Source organism: Amphiprion ocellaris, chromosome 5 (genome assembly GCF_022539595.1).
Source record: "Amphiprion ocellaris isolate individual 3 ecotype Okinawa chromosome 5, ASM2253959v1, whole genome shotgun sequence".
NCBI classification, from domain to species: Eukaryota; Metazoa; Chordata; class Actinopteri; family Pomacentridae; genus Amphiprion; species Amphiprion ocellaris.
In genome coordinates this window covers 5,936,055-5,956,465 of record NC_072770.1, presented here as the reverse complement: position 1 = coordinate 5,956,465, position 20,411 = coordinate 5,936,055, and the positions used below count along the sequence as shown (strand labels likewise).

The window sequence follows — 20,411 nt, the reverse complement described above, 5'->3', positions numbered from 1 at the left end:
TGCACTCTCTGAGTGCTTTTCCTGTTTCTTTATGAATTCACATTACTTTGTAGAAATTTGCTTTCATTTTAAGGAGTCTTTTTTGTAAATTCTTGTCAAAAAAGGTAAATTAAATTGACCATGATTTAATGTTAAAAAGCAATAAAAAAGTGTCTGTCTGTCTGTCTGTCTGTCTGTCTGTCTGTCTGTCTATCTATCTATCTATCTATCTATCTGTATTTATCTATTGCTTCACCCACATACGCTTCCTCTCCCACGCAGCCTGTTCCCATCGATGATCACTTCTGTGGCCTGGATATAAACCAGCCCCTGGGGGGGTCCCAGCTGGTGTCAGGTCGGACAGTGTTCACAGAGACCAGGGACAGGCTGACCTCTGTTACCTCCTACATCTACAATGGACACAGTGTTGTCTTCCTGGGTACCAGGAGTGGACGGCTGAAGAAGGTGAGAGCAGCAACACACTGAGAGTCACTGACAAGCATGAGAGTCTTTCATCTGTCTTTTCTTTCACAGTGAAATCTGACACTAAGGGATTGCCCAGTTGTTAGCACTTAATGGCTAATTCTCAAGAGACCCTGATTCTTTTGTTGATGTATCACATCACTTATCCACTCAAAACACAACAATGATTTGTTGAGGCTGCTGTTGGTGATCCATTGGCATCTGCACCTCCTCTGACAGCTGCCTCCCAGATTTAGGTTTTGAATACAAAATGCAGCCTGGTCCCAGACCTCTGAATCACCACCCACATCTCAGACTTGGGCACTGATTAAAATAGATCTGATTTTGTGCTCACGGCTATTTCTGCTGCTTAGCGAAACAATCAAGTAATCACAGTCTACTGTGCGAGATTAAGTTTGTGAACATCATCTTCCAACCAAGTAAACAAAGCTGCATAGCTAGATTCAGTAGTGACAGGAGATTTGGCAAGTGTGGCCAAGTACTTGGAAATCTAAGGAGAGGAAGAATATGTACTGAGTTACAGCTGTTTAAATGGGACCAAAAATGATGTGAGCAAGACACATATACAGGAAACAAAATAAGCGTAAGTAAAGGTTGGTTTATTTGTAAGTCTTACACACAAGTTCAGGCTGAAAGAAGGTGATAAAACAAATTAGCAATGCCATTTTTCACGTTTTGTAAATTTTAGGAAACAGTCTGTCTCCATCATTCTTAGGGACTGACAAAAAACCTGGCACTTCAACATTAAAGGTGTACTCCGGTGATTTAGTATTGCACTTTCCTAAAGTTTGGGGATTTGCAAAACACAGCTTAGAAAAAAGCAATAAATGCTGAATCTACACTTTCTGTTGTGCACCTTGATAGCATCTTCTCATTAGTCCATTCCACTGACATAAATACTCATGTCTTTAAACTCCCTTCTCTCAGTTTGCAGCTTAAAAAACTGAAAGCTCCAGGCTCAAGCCAAGATGACATCACTGTGACAGCAGGTTTATTTCTCAAAGCTCCCTCAAGCATAACTGTGTAACCAGATAATGTGAGCTCAAATATCTCATCTCAATCCCAATTTAGACAACTGTTTTGACAGGCGTAGTAGTGCTGCATGACAAATAAACGGATCTTTATGGGTAAAATTGGTGGAATGCGCTGGCTTTTAGCATTACAAATGACTAAAAGGACAATTTCACTAATTTAGAACATTATCTTTGTATACTTGACATCATTTTTTACATGCGTATGAACATAATTAGATGTTAAGTGTTGTCTGCATGTTGTAAGTTCATATCACGTAACCTGATGAAAGAAAATGTAATTATTTCTAAGTATAATATACTACAAGTCAAAAGTGTACGTTTTCCTCTTCTTTCTTCATTTTTAAAAAAAAATCCAACTCTGCAGCTGAAAATAGCGTACAACAAATCCACCTTTTACACTAATTTGCTAAAAACTACAGTACCCAAACAACAACTGTAACAGCTGCTGTGCCAAAAATAAAAGGCAGAACATGAGCTGACTGTCGCCCCGTTTCGCGCCTCTCACACAGCTGCCGATTGGGTTAGCACTGGTGAGCCTGATAAGTGCCGGCAGAAAAACAGCGTTGTTCATGAAGAACATTTATTCCTCTTCAGTGGCAGTAAACACAGCACATGGGCTAGCCAATAACTGTGCTTTACAATTAGAGCTTAACAAGATATTCAGGGTTGACGAACAGAGAGCTGCTCGACATAGAGCTGCTAGCGCTACTAGGCCACAGGTACCCACAAAAGAACTCTCTCAAAGGGCTTTCAGTAACTGTCAAACATACACGGAACAATAAACACTCCAATGTCTATAATGGTGCACATTTTAAGACAGTTTCACCATAAAGATTTTCATGTTTGTACATTAAAAAACTGACAAAAGTTGTAAGCGAAAAGAAAAGTTCAAATCCGCAGATAATTTTCTGAAGTAATCAGTTTTAAATGTAACATATTGATAAAAACTGTGTCAAAATGTCCCCCAACGTTGCTTATCAGCAGTCCAAAACCCACATAATCAATTTATCTCTGAAAAAGAAAAGCCTCCAATCGTCTCACTTGTGAAAGCAAGAATGTAAAAGCAACTCAAATGATTAACTGATTATCAAGAGATCAGCTCTGTCAATCAACTGAATTAACTGATTTATCATTTTAACTGTACAGAGGTGGACACGCTTGTCAGATTGGCGGCTTTATAAGCTTACTAACACTGTCAGAAGCAGCCCCTGTATTTCCAAGCAAACTGACCCCTTGATGGTCTATTTGATGTGTATTTATCCATTAAGGTAAGTTTAAGAGTCACTGAAGTGGTCTTTTAACATGATGAGGCAAGCAAAGCAAAGCAAAGCAACCAACCTGAAAGCTCACAAAACCTGCTGCTAAATTGATAGAAAACAGCAATCTATGAGTGCAATCTACTGTGTGATGTGTAGGATCTATAACACCAGGCCCACAGACATCGGATGACCCCTTTTCTAAGAGATTCATAAAGTTGATTCAGCTCATTGTCCATCATGCTTTTACTCCAAATGCAGACTGTAATGATTTATTATAATCAAGTTCCTATAAGGCTCGGTCTTTGATCTAACTGGGTTGACTTAGTAGGACCGCGGGCTCTGCTTACTGCACAGTCGTACAGCATGAGGCTGACTGAGGAAATGTGTGAGAGGACTGTTGTGACATTAGCCTGGGGGCCTCAGTCTTATGAGGAGCAATCTGTCTGACACACAACACACACACACACATGGGTCCAGACTAGGGGCACAGATAGCATCAGTGCAGCTCTTTCATTTGATGAGCCATCGGGGAAAAAGACAAGATAGCCTGACAGTGAGAGAGGGGGAAAATGAAAACAGTCAGGCAGTGTGAGACAAAGAAAGAAGAATGGCCAAGGGACAAAAGAGAAACAACAGATACTGAGGAAGAAAGACCGAGGTACTAAGTCAGAAAAAGAAAGTGAGATTCAGAATAAAAGATAAGAAAGACTGAACAGGAAAAAAAGGTATGTTCTCAGGAAGCGAGCAGCAAAGTTTGGGCGAGCAAGCGAGAAATCCATCAGTGTTGCTGTTAAGTGCAGAGTGTTTAAAGGCCAGCGTTAGTCATTACACTGACAGAACATACAGCCGTGATTTCAGACTCCCAGGAGCCTCTGAGGAGCATGGGGTCACCTCTCCAATCCTATTCCATCACCCCCAAATGGACAGGCTCGGTGTAAATGGGGCATGACAAAAAAGGCCATCAGCAGATCACTCCAACAGCAGGGCAATTGTAAAGGTCAAGCCTGCCGCAAAAAGGGTGTAACTGGGGTGAAAGTTCACTGGGATAACCAACAGTCTTACCATCCAGGCTCCATGCAGCATATGGAGGTGCCCATCAAAGTCTTTGGATCAGGCTACTCGTGTTGCAGATATAACAGGACATTTCTATCATCATCTGCCACTGCTTTGTTTCCTCAGGTGGTTGATTATAGCTGAGTAATATGACCCTGTGCGTAACTCTGGGCTGAATACAAAAAGGGGCTTTTACACTTTGCATGATGTACACTAATGAGGTAAATCAGGGCAAAATTCATTATCTTGCACTGATCCTTATTTAAATGTATTCCAGTCTCTAGGCGGCAGATAGATACAGCTTTCAGAGGCACATCTTTCACTTGTTAGCAAAATGCTAGCAGGACCCAGTGAAGGCAAGATTACCATTTCAGTCAGTACCGTCACATCAAGGTTTTAACAATTTATTGCAACAATGAGGCACATCTGAGTTTAGTCGTGCAGCTCTGCTTATGTGATACTCCAGAAGAAATCTCAGCAAGCCTGACAAAGACTGTCCTTGAGCTTACAAACCTGCAAGCAGAGCCTGAGAAACACAGCATACAGTGTATTTGGTCGACACACATCTATTTCATATCTGTTTAAATGATCACTGAAAGAAACATTAAAAACTCAGACAAAAGCAAACACTCAAAGAGAGTGGAGTTTGAAAATCAGCAAAACCAAAAGAATTCTCAAGATGGACTGAATGTACTGGATTAACACTGATTAAATTTGTAGTTTTTCATGTCTCTCTCATGCATGTCCCTCTATTGCAAACAGGATGTTACTTCTTTGTTTAAAACTTCCTAAAAGACTGCTGATGGAGAAACAGTAATGATACAGTAATTCTGTGGTGCACAAGGAGCTACTGAGACATTAACCTCATAAACAGTAGATATCTAGACATAGTTTTGTAATAAACTAAAAGTACTTGAACTAAACAGAAATGTTACTTCTGATGTGCGATGTGACACTATCACTCGTCTTTGAAAGAAATGACTAAATTACAGTTAGTGACAACAAAGCTTCTTATTAAAGTGAACAAAATGCTTCAAATCAGTAAACTGAATTATGTCTTCCACCTCTGAGTGGGAGACACAAGTGTTGGAGTAGCAAGAACACAGTGCCAAGCTGTAAGCTGCATTTATACATAATGCTAACGACAGTAATACTGTTGATACCTAATGTGTAGATTTTAATTCATAATTCAGCCACATTTGTGATAGCACCACAAGAACACAGTGACGTACAGTCATCCCTCGCCATTTCGCAGTTCACTTTTCGCGGTCTCACTGTATCGCAGATTTTTAAATTGTATATATCTAATTTTGTATCACGGATTTTTCCCTATATCACGGGATTTTTCATTTTGTGTCATTACTCAGCCAGTGGGAATGATTTTGCTTGAAAAACAACAGGTTACTGAGAATTCTCCCTACATTTGAGTACTTGCAAGGAGAATTCACAAGCCAAAGGTTGTGATCCTTTTGCAGCTTTTCTGCTTCATTCGTCCCAAAGGGTTTCAGTTCCAACGAATCTCATAACACATGTGGTGGGTTGGTGTATGCAGATAAAATTACCGCTAAAGTATTTGAACTGGGATCAATGTAATGCGCTAGTCCAATAATTCAATGGTGCATCGAATACTTGACTAAGACGGACTAATGTTTTGTCCTGTATGTATGTATATTTGTGTATAGGAGAACAAACACCCTTCCTCTGGTTTGAAATACATTCCACTTTGTATGCAGGACAGCAGACTTTTGCCTCTGTGCTACTGTAGCCTAGTAAGAATGTAAGCGGTAAACGCACTGTAGAATGACATTATACCTTTGCTTACCCTGTGGCAGCCTCAAACACATAGCAGGTGTTGAGCAGAATTGATTTTCTGAGGAAATATTTCTGCAGAGCACAGTAATGTTATGAAGGACTACTGTGGCATACAGAATGGAACTGGATGTTCTTTTGACATAGTGAGCGTATTAAGAAGATTTTGCAACTAAGCTCCAAGATGTTGCTACTTTCTAGCAATATTTAGTGTTTTGTGTGTGTGTCTAAGTAAAGGGGGAAATCAGTGATGTCGTGGCTGCCAGAGAGAAACTATTCAATCACTGTGAGAGAACCAACTCAGGGCAGGGAAATATAATTTGGAGGATGCTCTTATGCTAATATGAAGGAGGTGCAGTGTTGAATGAAATGAAAACGGACTGTCACATTACCTCTGTGGCAGCAGTTACTCAGCAGCAGCAGCATTTCCCTAAAAAATGGTTGAAAATGTTAAGCTCACAGCAAATAAAGCCTTAGTCAAACAGTGTCATGTGCAAATAGCAGATTCATTACAGCTTATTGAGAGAGTTGACCGGGTGGGGAAATTCTTCAGTGCATGGTTAAATGACTTGAACTTTTCAAAGTCATGGTCTGTATGGAAGGCCACAAAAGGGAGATTCAGCGATTGAAATCGTTAGAATGGGGTGGCGCAGGCAGGATAAGTGCGCTTGAGGCTAAACTGAAGGGATTTTAATAACTGCTTGAGGGAAGCCGGACCTGAGGGTAAAATTCTTGACAGCAGATCGCCACTCGATGTCTCAGTGCGACTGAAATAGTGAATGGCATTAAGAGAGGCAATTTTGTGATAAAACAGACTGTCCATCTTCCTGCTTTTCCTAAATGACTTTTATTTAGCAGCTCCGACTCTCTTTGTCCTCTCTTCCTTCTCTCTCTCCGTATGGGTCACACAAATAGAAACACAGAACTGTGACTGCGCTGCGGTCAGGAAAATGAAGACCATACGGGTGCCATGAATTGTTCCACTGTCCTCCTCCCACTGCTTTTGTTGGTGGGCCATGGGAACCTGACAAACAATGGGAATGATTGGAGGGATGGAGGCCGCATGGAAGAGGACAGGAAACGGAGAACAGGAAACTATGTCCTCAAGGAGACAGAAAAGAAGTGAACACGAACAGACTGAGAGGAGACTGTGGTTGAGTTGTAGAAATCGTGGTATGAGGACCTGGAAGCCTGCCATGCAGCTGAAGGTTAAGGCGAACTAAAAATTTGGCTGCCGCTACTGGAAAGCTTTTAACAATAACTGTCAAAAACACACATGCACGGACGCTCACATGTCACGACCTCTCTTCCAACCCAGTTTGTAATTGCCTTTAGGTATGCACTTGCCAACATGCCACGTATCTAGTGGCTGTAATCAATATGCCTCATTTTGTGACTGTAGCTAACATGATGGCTGAATGATTAGTCGTGTTCTGCAATATATATCTCCACCTCAGTGATGATCTTTGTTTTCATTAGCCGCAGCAGCTCAGCTCTACCCTGACCTTCCTCTGTTTAGCATTCATGGAGACATGATGGATATATGGGTTAATCAATGTACTCTCTCCTCAGCTGTCAGCCACTATTGGACCATATGCACAGCCACTCAGCCTTAAAGGTGGACAGTTGTCTGGCCCTTATGTCACTGCATGCCCCGTGTAACAATACTGAGTCAAGCTTGGGAGTACTGACTGTGCCAAATTCTGTCTGGCTTGCATTAGCGTACATCTACTTTAGATCTAGTCTTGCGTGCATTTTCATTCTGTGCCCATTTTTTCAGAGCAACGGAAGATTTCAGTGTGGTTTCCTGCCAAACTGTAATTTTGATTACTTTTGATTTCTTTACATGAAAAACAATACTTAAGTTTAAACAAATGTTTATATGCAGGATGACTAATCAGTGGTTTCCAGCATAATGTTCCATAAAGGTTGGAACACAGAAGTTTGTTGTTAAAAAAAAATATACCGACCTTGTCACGTTTAGGTTCAAATATATTAGACAGACTGGTCTTCGGGGACAGATGAAACCTTGTCAGAGTGGCAGATTGGGTGTGATTGGCTGAGCAGACTGCTCTCTGCCTCCTGGGTCATCACCCATATGTTTAGGTTAACTGGGCACAGACTGGCTGGCCATATATGGACACATTTTCTTTCTGTTTTGCACAGCCATTACTGCATAAACACAGTAATCATCTGCTCTATGAGGGTTTTTCAATCTGCAGCAAAAATCTGGGGTTTAGGGACATTTACATCTATACTTCCTGTGCTTCAAAATCATCCCCTGAAATCAATCCCATATGTAAATACTCACAGGAGAGACATTTGAGTGTGTTGCTCATACAAGGCTTGGCAGCTTTACAACTGAGCCAACCCGGTTCAAGCCAAGTGACATCTTAGAAGTCTTTTTTTCTTTTTTCTTTGGCTCTCATCATAAGAGAGCAGCCTAGTATTTAAGATGCAAACCCATCCACCAGAAAGAGAGGCTGTTTTCGTTAAGAGCCCATGGGCTCAGGTTGCATATCTGTTTGTGGAAGCCAAACTAAGCTGGGTTGTTTATAACCATCGCAGGTTCTTCGAGGGAATTTCAGCAGCAGGAAGGATATCTCTGTTATTGGCTTAAATATTATTCATGGGTTAAATATATATCCTCATCAGCTGAGAAATGCTGGGAAAAGAGAATGAAAGGAGAGGCACAGTGAGGTCATGTGGTATTAATGGCAAATCAGTACAGTTCTTCTGTTATATGACACGGACCACACAGGAAGGTCCATAAAATGAGTTTTATTGAGGCTTTTGGAAAATACGGCATCTTTGTTACGAAGCTTAAAGTAATGTCTTAACTACTTTACCACAACCCCATTTTTATATTGTCATGTTATGCATGTTGGCTGGATCAGATCTGCTGGTGAATAGAAAAAGCACAATCAAGAAGGACTTGAAGATGATTGAACTCCAGTTTTTACATTCTAGCAAGATGCTGAAGTGTGACTATATAAGCACTGCATGGAAATACTTGTTCACAGGGTCTGTCCCCTGAGACAGCTGCAGCAGATGTAACAATGACATCAAGATGGAATTAGCTGTCTTTTTCCCTGTCTCATTAAGGCTTCAGAAGAAGGTTTCAACATATGCAGGCATACAGAAAGTTCATTGATCTTTTGTTGCTTGAATCTGATGCCTGGTCAGTTCAATCACTGAACAGTCTGGCAAGCGAAGCCACAGACTGCGAAGACGACGGCATTTATGTTATTGTTATAACTGTAGTCTCACATATCCAGACCTTTTCCCACAGTGTTTTGAAAAATGGTCTGTTTCATCTCATTTTCATTCTGCTATAGGATGAGAAAAAAAAAAAGCTCTGGCTTCTTGTTTTTTAAACCAATCATCTTGGTTGGTGCTAAGGATGCAGTGACAGTACTGCCGCAAAATAGTGTTGGGGGGAATTGTTTTGGTGCATGCGCAGACGAGAGCACTTTCATTAAAATGGCTAATTTATCATAAGGACCAAGCAAGTGTGCCTCATTGCACCATCTAAACCCTCAGATAAACTTTCTATTTTCAGAGTGTAGGTTGCTGCTTGGAAACTTCTATTGTTGTTTGTCATTGTTAAGTGGATTTTGAAAATGATAAGAGGCAGGTAGCTTGATGGAGGAGAACTAAAAAGCATAAAGGAAATGGAAATCTGAAACCCAAAGTCTACATTCAATGAGTCATACAATTTTAGGTGAAACCCTAAAATGTAAATGTAATTCTTATGAGTGAAATCATATGCTGAAATGAAAGTGTATTGAAAATTGTCTGGGTTTTATGTGGACATTTAAAAAGTGTAAATGGGGCCTAATTGGGCATTATATGTACTATCGCATGCTAGGAATGTGTGTTCCTGGTATGCCACCATCCAACACAAGTGTAGTTATCAAACAAGTGATCATGCAGACAATTTACAAATGTAATGAGAGCAACAAACAGAAGTACCCAGTGTACAGTGTGTTTGTGATGCCTGTGTGTGTAGTTATATTCTTAGTGTGTGTGCCACTTCCAACAAGCAGGCTCATTATAAAACCAATTAAACCTGCCTTACTCTCATTATGAAGCTGTAGGGCTTAAGGAGAGATTGAGGACCTGTTGTACTCCCAGAGGGCCTCTGCCTGGTCAGCCCTACTTTAGATGATAAAAAAACACTTTTTAATCCGCTGAAATCAAACACCACAGATCGGTCATGGTGGGTCCGTATTTGTATGAACTCAACCCTGTATCCTTGTTCGTTGGTCAACCTGATCGTACCCAACTACAATCACACACAGCTCAGTAGCCGTCCTCTAAATGCTTGTTTTGAGTTTTGTTTTTTTTCTTTAAAGATTGTTTCACCACAGAAATGCTTAAATTCTCTGGCCTCTATCTGTGCTATTTATGAAGAGAGGAGTGTGGGAAAAAATAATGTAAACTGGCTCCATTACTGTGTGGGACTGTGGTATGGGAGAGGAGAAATATGATAAAGAGGAGGAGGAGGAGGAGGAGGAATACAAGCTAAAAAGGACAAGGAAAGAGACAGAAAACAGGAAATTAGGGAGAGAAAAAAGCAGCTTAGTTGTGAATTGTCTTTGAAAGAGCTACTGTCCAGGGTGTTGAGGTGATATTAGTGTGACAGGTGACAGAATCAAGAGACGGCACCTTAATGCCACTACTGTACTTGTTACTGTGGTGTTGTTGCATATTGTAGATGACGCCATAGCCTTGCCTCACCCCCCCATATGCAGCCTTCCACCCACAAAAACCAACACACAAACACACACATGCACATACGCACACACTCACACACACGTACACACACACAAACACACACGCACACACCCACACGCACACACACACACACACGCACTTGAGCACATATTTTTCCCTCCCTTCTTCATTCCTGGCTGGCAGAACTGACGGTTGGAGAGGCACAGCTGCCTGGAAGGTGGAGGCGTGATTGATTGATGAAGTTTTGGTGCCCAGGGGATCCAATCATGTAATCAGCTTGTATTGATTGACTGTCCCCGTTGAGAGACTGCTGAGGTTCTGCCACCATGTGCGCGAGTTAGATTTGGCACATGTTCAAAATCTTTTGCAGTCAAATTTGATTCGGGTGGCGAGGTCGCCTAAGTTCACACGTTAGGATGCATGCGGGGAAGACTGGCATGATCGCACTGCAGACGTTTCAGAACACTCCCACAATTCTCTGCTCCAGTTCATCATTATCTTGCATTTCTTGTAATTATTATGATTGAGAAATTAATTCAGCTTTACTGTAATTGCATCACATAGTTAATGATCCAATCTCCCTGGAATTTAAATAGGGTTTCAACCTGAGTTTGCATAGCTAATGAGTTTTTTTTCCCTTGCTATCATGTTTTATTCAAACTTTGCTCTCTTGTTTCACTTTTCTGACTTATATTTCACATGTCAAGTTATCATTACTGAATGATGCAATTCATATCAGTCCTGCACCAACAGTGAAAGATGGGCTTTGTAAGTGCAAATAGAAGTATTTTTGAGAAATAAAAACTGAAGGACTGCACCACACACCGACAAAGACAAACAAGGAGGTATATTTTTGTGACAAATAGGTGAAATGTTAAAACACTTTCATAATGCGTTGAGTGCCTCTAACTTATATCTGCAATAATAAGGCTCTTTTCAGCTCAAATCGTTCCAAGCATTTTAATATCTTCACAAGGCTACCTTTCGACAGCCTCTACATCAATAATCCACTTTTTAAAAAGATACAATTGCTTATTTGTTTACTGAAACAGCAAGTGTTGACGTGGAAGAATAGAATCGAAAACCCTTCACTGGTGGGCATCTGTTCTCCAAACTTGCATTTAATGAGCCCCAAAAGATTTCTGTCTGAAAGTCACTCCAAAGTCAAATTAAGGCTGAGCTCGCTGAACACATTTCAAAACTCAACTGCGTCGCTGCTTTAACCTCAGGGGTGAAATATGGGTCAGAGTCGCAAAGGCTAGTCGGACTACTGATTGAGTAGCAGCTGCTCTGTCTTTCCTTTCTCTTCCCTCTCCTCAACACTGACTATGAATGCACCTTCCCTAAATGGCACTAATGAAGACACTTGCAGAACTACTGCACACCACCACAAGAATGAACCGCCACCAAAACATGCAGTAAATAAAACGAACCCAAAGCATCCAGACACTTATCTCCATTGCAAATACCCACACCCAGTTTATTGTATGAGGTTTTAGTCACATGTTAGGAAAATCACATGAAACTGAATGAAAACCAAACTGTAACTAAGCTGTTGGACAGACATTTGGAAAATGTGCTTATTTGCTGTCTGAGAGATAGATAAGAAGTTCGACATCAATTTCAACCCTGCAAAATCCAGCTCTGTGATGTTTTCAGCCAAGCGTTAGCTTAGCACAAACGCTGGAAGCAGAGAGACTCAGTTACTATTAGCATAGCTATAAGAAAGGTGCTTCCACAAAGTAGTCATATTTATACATTTAATGGATGTTTAACATGTGGGAAAAGAAAATCAAGAGTTATGGATTATAGTTACTGACTGACCAACGGTATCCTGACTTATTACAGAATCTTTAAAATTCTGCACTCATAGTTGACTTAATATGATACTGCCATTCACAAGGCAGTAAATGCTCATATTTCTGGTTAGTCTGCTAATAAACAGATACATGTCAACATGTATGTGCTTAGCTCTTTGTATTGAATGCATTGAAATAAAACTGTTATGATCTTCATATTTACTGTACCTCCTAGTAAAACTTCTAAAAAAAACATTAACAAGCTTTGTAATATACCTGTATATACTTTTTGAGCCTATGACATAATGTTTTCAAGTAATTCTTTTTACTTTACAAATGAACAAGCTATTTGGCCTGTCTCTTTTCTTAAGCTACTTCTCAGTTAATTAGTTTCTGTTGTATTGACTGATATAATGGAGGAAACTTTATTTACAACTGATTAGCCATCATCAGATAAATCTATTTGTCAGCACAGAACAAAATGAGAATGGCTTGTACTCTTGTAAAGACTACCTAAAAAACTCAAACTAAAGAAACTTGTGGTTAAGTTTTGGAATGATTTAAAAAACAAAACAAACAAAAAAAAAAAAACCCAGACCATCACTCACCAGATAAAACAGGATGGTCGTCAAACTGACAACGAAGCCTTGATGTCAGATTTTTGCTACACAATTATATTGACTGCAAATACCATATTAATTCTACAGAAAATTTGAAAAAATTAATATTAAAAGATTTATCTTGGATTTAGTTTTTTTGTGTGTTTTCTCTTTTTTGGCAAATGACTTACGCTCAAAATTTAAGTGAAGGGAGGTGGTCTGTAACTGTACCTGTACTATATGAGGTTTCCATGCTGGAGCGTCAGTCAGACAGTTGCTGATATTATCATTTATTTTTTTTACTATTTCATTTTTAAATATCACTGTTACTGCATAATCACAACATGCATTATTGGCATTTGAGAAATATTTTCTACAGATGCAAAGGTAGGCGCACAAACAAAGTACAGAAAATGAGATACAGCAGAGGACAGATGTCACTCTACAAATGTACAGTAGCCTTCTACAATGTTCTGTAGTGAAGCGTTCACCGTCTCTTTGTCTCTGTTTGTCTGTGTCTCTGCAGATCAGAGTGGACGGTCCTCTGGAGGGAGGAGTGCTGTATGAGACAGTGACCGTGATGAAGGATAGCAGCCCCATCCTCCGGGACATGGCCTTCTCCCTGGACAGGAACTCTCTCTATGTCATGTCTGGCAGTCAGGTGAGGAGACGCCCCCATTTCGGTGCTGCTGTCAGGAGAAACGCTATATGGCTCGGTGATGTAGCAAGCAAAGAGACCGTCCTTCAGCTGGAAGCCCACGGGTTCAAGCTCCTATGACAGCAGGCATTCAGCATGCTGACATGTCCTTGAGCGAGACGTTGTATGTGTAGCATGAAATTTAGTCAAAAGTTTTATCTGACATGAAAATGTACAGTATGGAAATATTTTTGCCACTGGGCGAGTGGAAGATGCATTGAACAAACAAATAAGAGTATTTGCATTCGTGTTGAGGCAGAAAACTAGTAAGTAATTCTTATTTCTAAGGGATTTGTTTGGCTATAACTTATCAGGATACTGCAAACAGAAATGTTTGGCTTTGGTCTTCACAGATACCAGAATTACTGCATATTGTTCAGGAATTAACAGCAAAACAGCTTTAAATCATAAACATTCATTTGTGATAAACTATAAATTAATGCTATTTATTTGGAATCCTACCAGATAATTATGACTTATCCCCAAAACCCAGTGTGGCAATTCACTAACATTCACAAGCTGTATGTCCACAGAGGGGATTGTTAAATATGTAGGCTGTGTGTAAGGGGATGGACCACTGTTCTAATTACTTATCCATGCGAATTGACTTACAGTGCATGCATCTTTTGTACATGACGCAGAAAGGCACACATCCCATAGAAAACCACTGGTGGCTTTTTTTTTTTTTTTTTTTGACTGTGTGGCTGTATTCCCCCTCGTCTGCTCCTCACTTGGCCTGGCATCACAGAGGCGAGCAGTTGTTGTTGTTGTTTTTGGACAATATTCTCTGCACTCATTGGAGATAAGAGTGAACAGTGGTAATCACTTTCAACTCCCATCAAGTGATTATTTTGGCGCGGCGGCATGCCACTGTGAAATGGGATTAGGTTTCAGTGTGGCCAAAAAAAAGCCCCTATCACTGCTCTCGGTTGTCTTCTGACTGCTGGAATGTATTGAACCAGAGTCACAGGACAGAGAGGCAAAGGGCATTGGGACACTTTGCTTTCACTGTGCTTCAAACTCTTTCTGGGAGCTTGGAATACTGTCCATAAATCTATAAACGCACCTAATTGAAGACAACAAGAGATGTCATCTGACGAAGCGAGGGAGAATAGAGACAGTATTGTGCTGGGTTCTGTCTTCTGAAACAAATCAAGGGAGCTCTTCCTTCTGTGTGATAGACTGGAAGAGACAGGACATCACTTATTGATGAGCTCTGGTCGTTCAAGGAGAGACACATGCTTCCTTCAAGGAGATAGCCAGCTACTCTCTTTACTCCGCCTTCAGTGACGCATAATATCCGAGAAAAAACCAAACCCAGCTTGGCCGGGCATTTTTCTCTCAATATTAGAACAGCTTCGGCTTTGTAGCCCTCAGGAGCTTGGAGCATAGTAAAGCCTTCCTCTTTCTGTCTCCTTCTCCATCTTTGCTCAGCTTTCTCTTCAGACTTTCCCGCAGCTTGGGTGAGGAATCCCCCAGGGATAGGGCTTCACTCGCAGATTGCCCACACTTCCAGTAGATCCCATAGATGAGAGATTTTCAGATTCCTGGGAGTCAAACAATACAGGAATGATGTGGAATGAGGAGCGAGGCACAGACAGATTTGGCTGAGATCAGCCGACCCTTGTGGAATAACAATGAGCCCCTCTGTCTCCTGCCGAGTGAAACACGCAGGGTTAGCATGATGATGAAGAGTCAGGAGAAAAAATGAGAGAATCAGTGTGTATGTGTGTGGGTATGTGTGTTTTTGTGTGTGCCTGTATCCGCACCAAAACACCACTTGGGAACCATTATTGATATGAAAAAAAAACCTTCACAGCAGTTAATCTTTTTTCTCACTGTGCGCCTTTGGTTTGATCATTTCTAAGAATAGAAATGGTCAGAATCCAAACACACAACAACCTCACTGAATGTCACTCTTCTGCCTGTGAAGTGATGGCTGAGGCTTTAAACCTTAGAGGAAGGGGGGAAACTGCTGCAGGGTTTTTTTCCAGGGCAATCTCTCAAAGTGGCACTCTGTAAAATGTACCATCATTGCTTGAAATCCCACCCATCCATGTCTTTGTTTCCCTCTACCTTTGTTTGTCTGTCTGTCTGTCTGTCTACTTTCCCTCCCTCACCTGTATGCCAGTGTGCTGTGCAGCAGTGGTTCCCAGCCTTGTTGTACCTGACACCCTCCCACAGCTCTATCAGCTGAGCTCAAGTACCCGCTTACTAACACCATCTGTCATATTTAAAATGTGTTCATTTGAATGTTTTCTATGGTAGATGCTGTTCAAGAGTATTAATTACAAAAAAGTGGATATTGCTAAACATTTTTTTTGTCAAAGAAGACACACTGATCCTGAAATAGTCTATATTTAGTCTTGCTTTCTTTGGACTTTTTTCAGGTGGTTTAGTCAAGTTTGCATTCATGCCACCAAAGTATAGCATGGGTTGGTAGCCCAATGTCACCAAAAGAAATATAATAGTCGGTTCTCATCTCAAAATATATTATTGTTACAAAAAAAGCAGTAAAATTATGTTATTATGTTTTTAGGGGCTAATCATGGGTCTTTGTTTGCATGGGTGTATTTTAACCCAAACCACGATCTTTCCCTAAACTTAACCAAATATTTCTGTAGCGCAACAAAAGCGAACAGCCAAAGAAAATGAAAGGCAACAACAGCACCAGACAACAGAGACTAAAAATGCAAGTAAACAGTGAGAAGCATGTGAATGGGTGTATTTTAACCCGAACCACGACCTTTTTCTAAATCAAAGAAAGTAGCTTTGATGCATAAATTAAATCATGTATTTTTTTTGCAGTAACAGAAGGAAATGGTAACATAAAACAGTAGCAGAGAGTGAAAGTAAACAGTGAGTGACAACGCCAAAAAACAGTGCAACTACATGGGACTCAAACTCAACTCAACTCAACTTCAGCTTTATTGTCATTCAGCAATATACATAGTAGACAGTTAAACAAAATGATGTTTCTCTCATCCATTTCACAGAGCAAAAAAAAAAGTGTTAATACTATAAAAAATTAAGAATGAATGTAAGATAAATAAAAAAAGACTAAACTCAAAACACACAAGCATACATCAGACACAATCATACTCACTACTTGGCTGACAATGGGTGAAATTAATGCAACTGCAGCAAAGTTATTATGCATAGTATCATGTACAGGGATCTTGAATAATCAGTTATTATGCTAAATATACATAGTATAGTGTAGGTAACAATTATACATGGTATAGAATATAATGCTACATAGTGTGGCGTAAGTGGTAGATATACATGGTATAGAACATAAATATCTGTGATACCATATAAATAATAAATAATACAGTTCAAGTGGTAATAAACATAGAAGGTATATAATCTTGAATTTCCCTCAGGATTAATAAAGTATTTGTCTATCTATCTATCTATCTATCTGTCTGTCTGTCTGTCTGTCTGTCTGTCTGTCTGTCTGTCTGTCTATCTATCTATCACACATAGAACAGTGTAACAAAGTCTGTATTAGTTGTGTCTATAATAATATCATGTACATATATAATGTGCATTGTGTGTATTTTTGAGTTTGGAGGTGATATGTGTGTGTGTGTGTGTGTGTGTGTGTGTGTGTGTGTGTGTGTGTGTGTGTGTGTGTGTGTGTGTGTGTGTGTGTGTGTGTTTGTGCGCCGGTCTATGTGTTTTGTAGCCGCAGGGTGTTCAACAGTCTGATTGTCTGTGGGAAGAAGCTGCTGCAGAACCTTGGTGTGTGGGTTCTGATGCTGTGCAGTCTCTTTCCTGATGGGAGGGAAACAAACAGTAAATATGAGGGGTGGGAGGGGTCCTTTATGATGGAGGTGGCCCTGTGTACGCAGTGTTCCTGGGGGATGTCCTGGAGAGCCGGGAGGAAGGCACCAGTGATCTTCTCTGTTCGGTCTCTCGGTCTTGACCATATGTTGCAGAGATCTGCAATCCACTTCTGTGCAGTTTCCAAACCCCATGGGGAAGCAGCCAGTCAGGTTGCTCTCCACAGTGACCCTGTCGAAGGTGGTCAGGATGGGAGTTGGAAGGTTGACTCTCTTCAGTCTCCTCAGGAAGTGCAGGCATTGTTATGCTTTCTTCACTGTGGAGTTGGTGTGGAGAGACCAGCTCAGGTCATCTGTGATGTGCACCCCCAGGAATTTAGTACTCTTGACCCTTTCTACTGAGGTATCTACCGTTGATGTTAAGTGGACGGTGGTCAGCTGGTGGCCTCCTGAAGTTGACCACCAGCTCTTTAGTTTTGTCCACATTCAGGGTCAGGTTGTTGTTGCTGCACCATCCTACCAGGCATTCCACCACTACTCTGTAGGTCGTCTCATCGCTGTTGCTGATGAGGCCCAGGACTGTGGCATCAACAGCAAACTTGATGAAGATGTTGGAGTCTGTCTCAGCAGTGCAGTTGTGGGTGAGCAGTGTGACCAGAAGGTCTTATGTAGTATTAGTGACGATTACAGTATCGACCTCACATCAATTTGAAATCCTATTTATTTATTTTTAAAAATTATTCTATGAAATTAGCTGTTACTTAGATATTATGCAACTTAGCAGATATTACCAAAATCTCTACATTTTCCTCTTAACAACTTCAGAGGTACCATGAGGGTTATTCACACACTACTCTGCAGCAAGTGAGCTAAAATGGCTGAAAAACTGACAAAATTGTGGATTAGCTTCAAAGAGCGACTTCTCTCTACTTTGCCCCAGTCGATGGTACTTGCAGTCTTTAAACTGAGACATGAATTTACAAAATTTCACACATCTGCAGTGTTTTATAGCATACTCAGTCAGGTAGTTAAATTAAACAGTAATCTGTGTTAGAATGCTTATACAGACTTGATTTTATATTTTTTTGATAATCTGATGAAATGTTTGATGAACTAAAAAATTCTGTTTTATTTGGTGTTACAATATGTCCCAAAGTTATTTTTTTTATATGTTTTAATTCAGTTCAGTTCCAAAATAGGGATTATGGATGTTGTACATCAAAATCTGATCTCAAAGTCATGTGATTTAAACATCATGTGATGTCCGTGGATTTTTCAAAGCAGACGGAGGATATAGGACGACAGCATCACAGAGGTCTAAAAGCCTGTACGCTCATCTGACAGCATTTGTGTAAAGTTCCTGCAAATCCGGATGAAAGTGTTAAAGTAATAGCAAACTGGTAAGATGATAAGGCTGTGCATTAGTGTAAGGGCATCCCAGATGTTGTGAAAAGATAGCGATTTTGTAATTCCAAAAGCTGGGAAAGTGGACGTGATCATCATCTGACTGTGCCATGATACAATGCTGAAATGCACTCAAAAGGAGCCAGACTGAGATTTTACCTCCGGGAGGATAGAGGATTTTCATTGGTTTTCTGTGTTTGCTTGAAATGATCAGTTTCTTCTGAAGAAATCATCTCAGAGAAAACAAGGCAAACAAAAGCTTGATGAGAAATACTAAATACTCCGTCTGGTCATGAATGATTTATGAGGCATCTACAGTAAACTGAACAGGAACTAAGAATAAAGGCTTAATTCAGTGAACCACGGTTGTAGAAATACAGGAGTGGACATATGCATTGTGCTGTGATACAAAAACGTCTCTGAAATACAACCTTTCCTCAGGAACACCCGCAATATGATACAATTCAATAGAAAGCGCAGCAATTCTTTTACCTGTCTTCTTAAAAAAATAAAAGCACTATTCATGTTCTGTAATAAATAGGCATCCAATACTTCTGTTGATATGAAAAGCTGAACCCTGTGTGATCTGAACAAAGTGAAATGACAAAGAAAATTCAGATCCTATAAAAATTTTTCTGTGCAGCATTGCAAGTGTTTAAGTCATTGTAACTACTTTTTTTCTCCTGCCAGTGATATCTATTGCTGCTCTCTTCTACATGATTTTATTTACTTTTTTAAAATCTGCAATCTCTGCTGTATGAAAATATCTACATTTGGCCTTCTCTGAACTGGTGTAACACGCCAGATTAAACCCCCGATCAAAGTATACCCAGGTATATTCTGGCATGGGTATAAGCCTGGGTATAAACTGGCCACTTTTACCCTGGGGGCTGAAATAGTCTAGCCCAGAATATATCCTTAGAGGCTAAAATACATCCCATCTATTATGAAATTATGTCAATCAAATGAATTTTATCTTAATTTAAGCACAAATCAATGAAATTACATCAAACATTTTAGGCAAAAAATACGATTAGATATTGTGCTGATGGAATGGTTTATTTATGGAGCACAAATCAATCCAGTCTTAATTTAAGCACAATACGAAGGTAATATAAATAGATATGGTACTGAAATCAGTCATACAGTAAGAACTGAAATTAACAACCACCAGTGTTGATCTTCTTTGATTATGATTTGCTTACAGCATAATTTTATTTTAGTATGCAATTCAGTTTTTCCTTTCATTTGTACTTTATTCAATTTCACTTAGCTTAAGACCATTCTAGTTATGTTTGTTCACAATGACTTGCTTGCTGAGCATACCACTTTGTAAAATAAACAAACAAAATAACTTAACAATTAAGAGTTTAACATGCATAATCTTTATGTGTCATCAGGTATAAACTGTGCAGTTTATACCTGGGTATACTTTGGCTGGGGGGGTTAATCTGCCCTGTTACACCAGCAACCACCTCCTGACATGCTCATCCTGTTGAGCTGGTTGTGTAGAGTTCATTAGAGGACACTATACAAAGACATATTAAATAATTAACAATATTAGGTTGTATTTTTTTCTTTCAATAACTGTGGAACATGTACAAAGAGACACGGGGAAACTATGCAACATGCTGCCGAGCAAAATCATGCTACAAAGCTGGATTTTTAGTCACTGGTGTCTTTATGTTATGACTGTCAGAGGAGATTTAATTCAACCCAGTTTCTTGAGGCTATAGGTTGTCGTGTTTAGTGTTTTATTAAACTAAA

The 20,411-nt window shown here is 40.0% G+C and overlaps 1 protein-coding gene across 2 annotated transcripts in view; it reads left to right on the top strand.

The window, feature by feature from the left end:
- LOC111565004 (plexin-A2-like) overlaps positions 1-20,411 on the top strand; it is an 88,133-nt gene that overhangs the window by 21,294 nt on the left and 46,428 nt on the right. For both annotated transcript variants that reach the window (XM_023264924.3, XM_055010854.1), the window contains exons 3-4: positions 262-444; positions 13,282-13,416. In XM_023264924.3, coding sequence (XP_023120692.2) covers positions 262-444; positions 13,282-13,416 — 318 coding nt within the window. The remainder of the gene's footprint in view (positions 1-261; positions 445-13,281; positions 13,417-20,411) is intronic.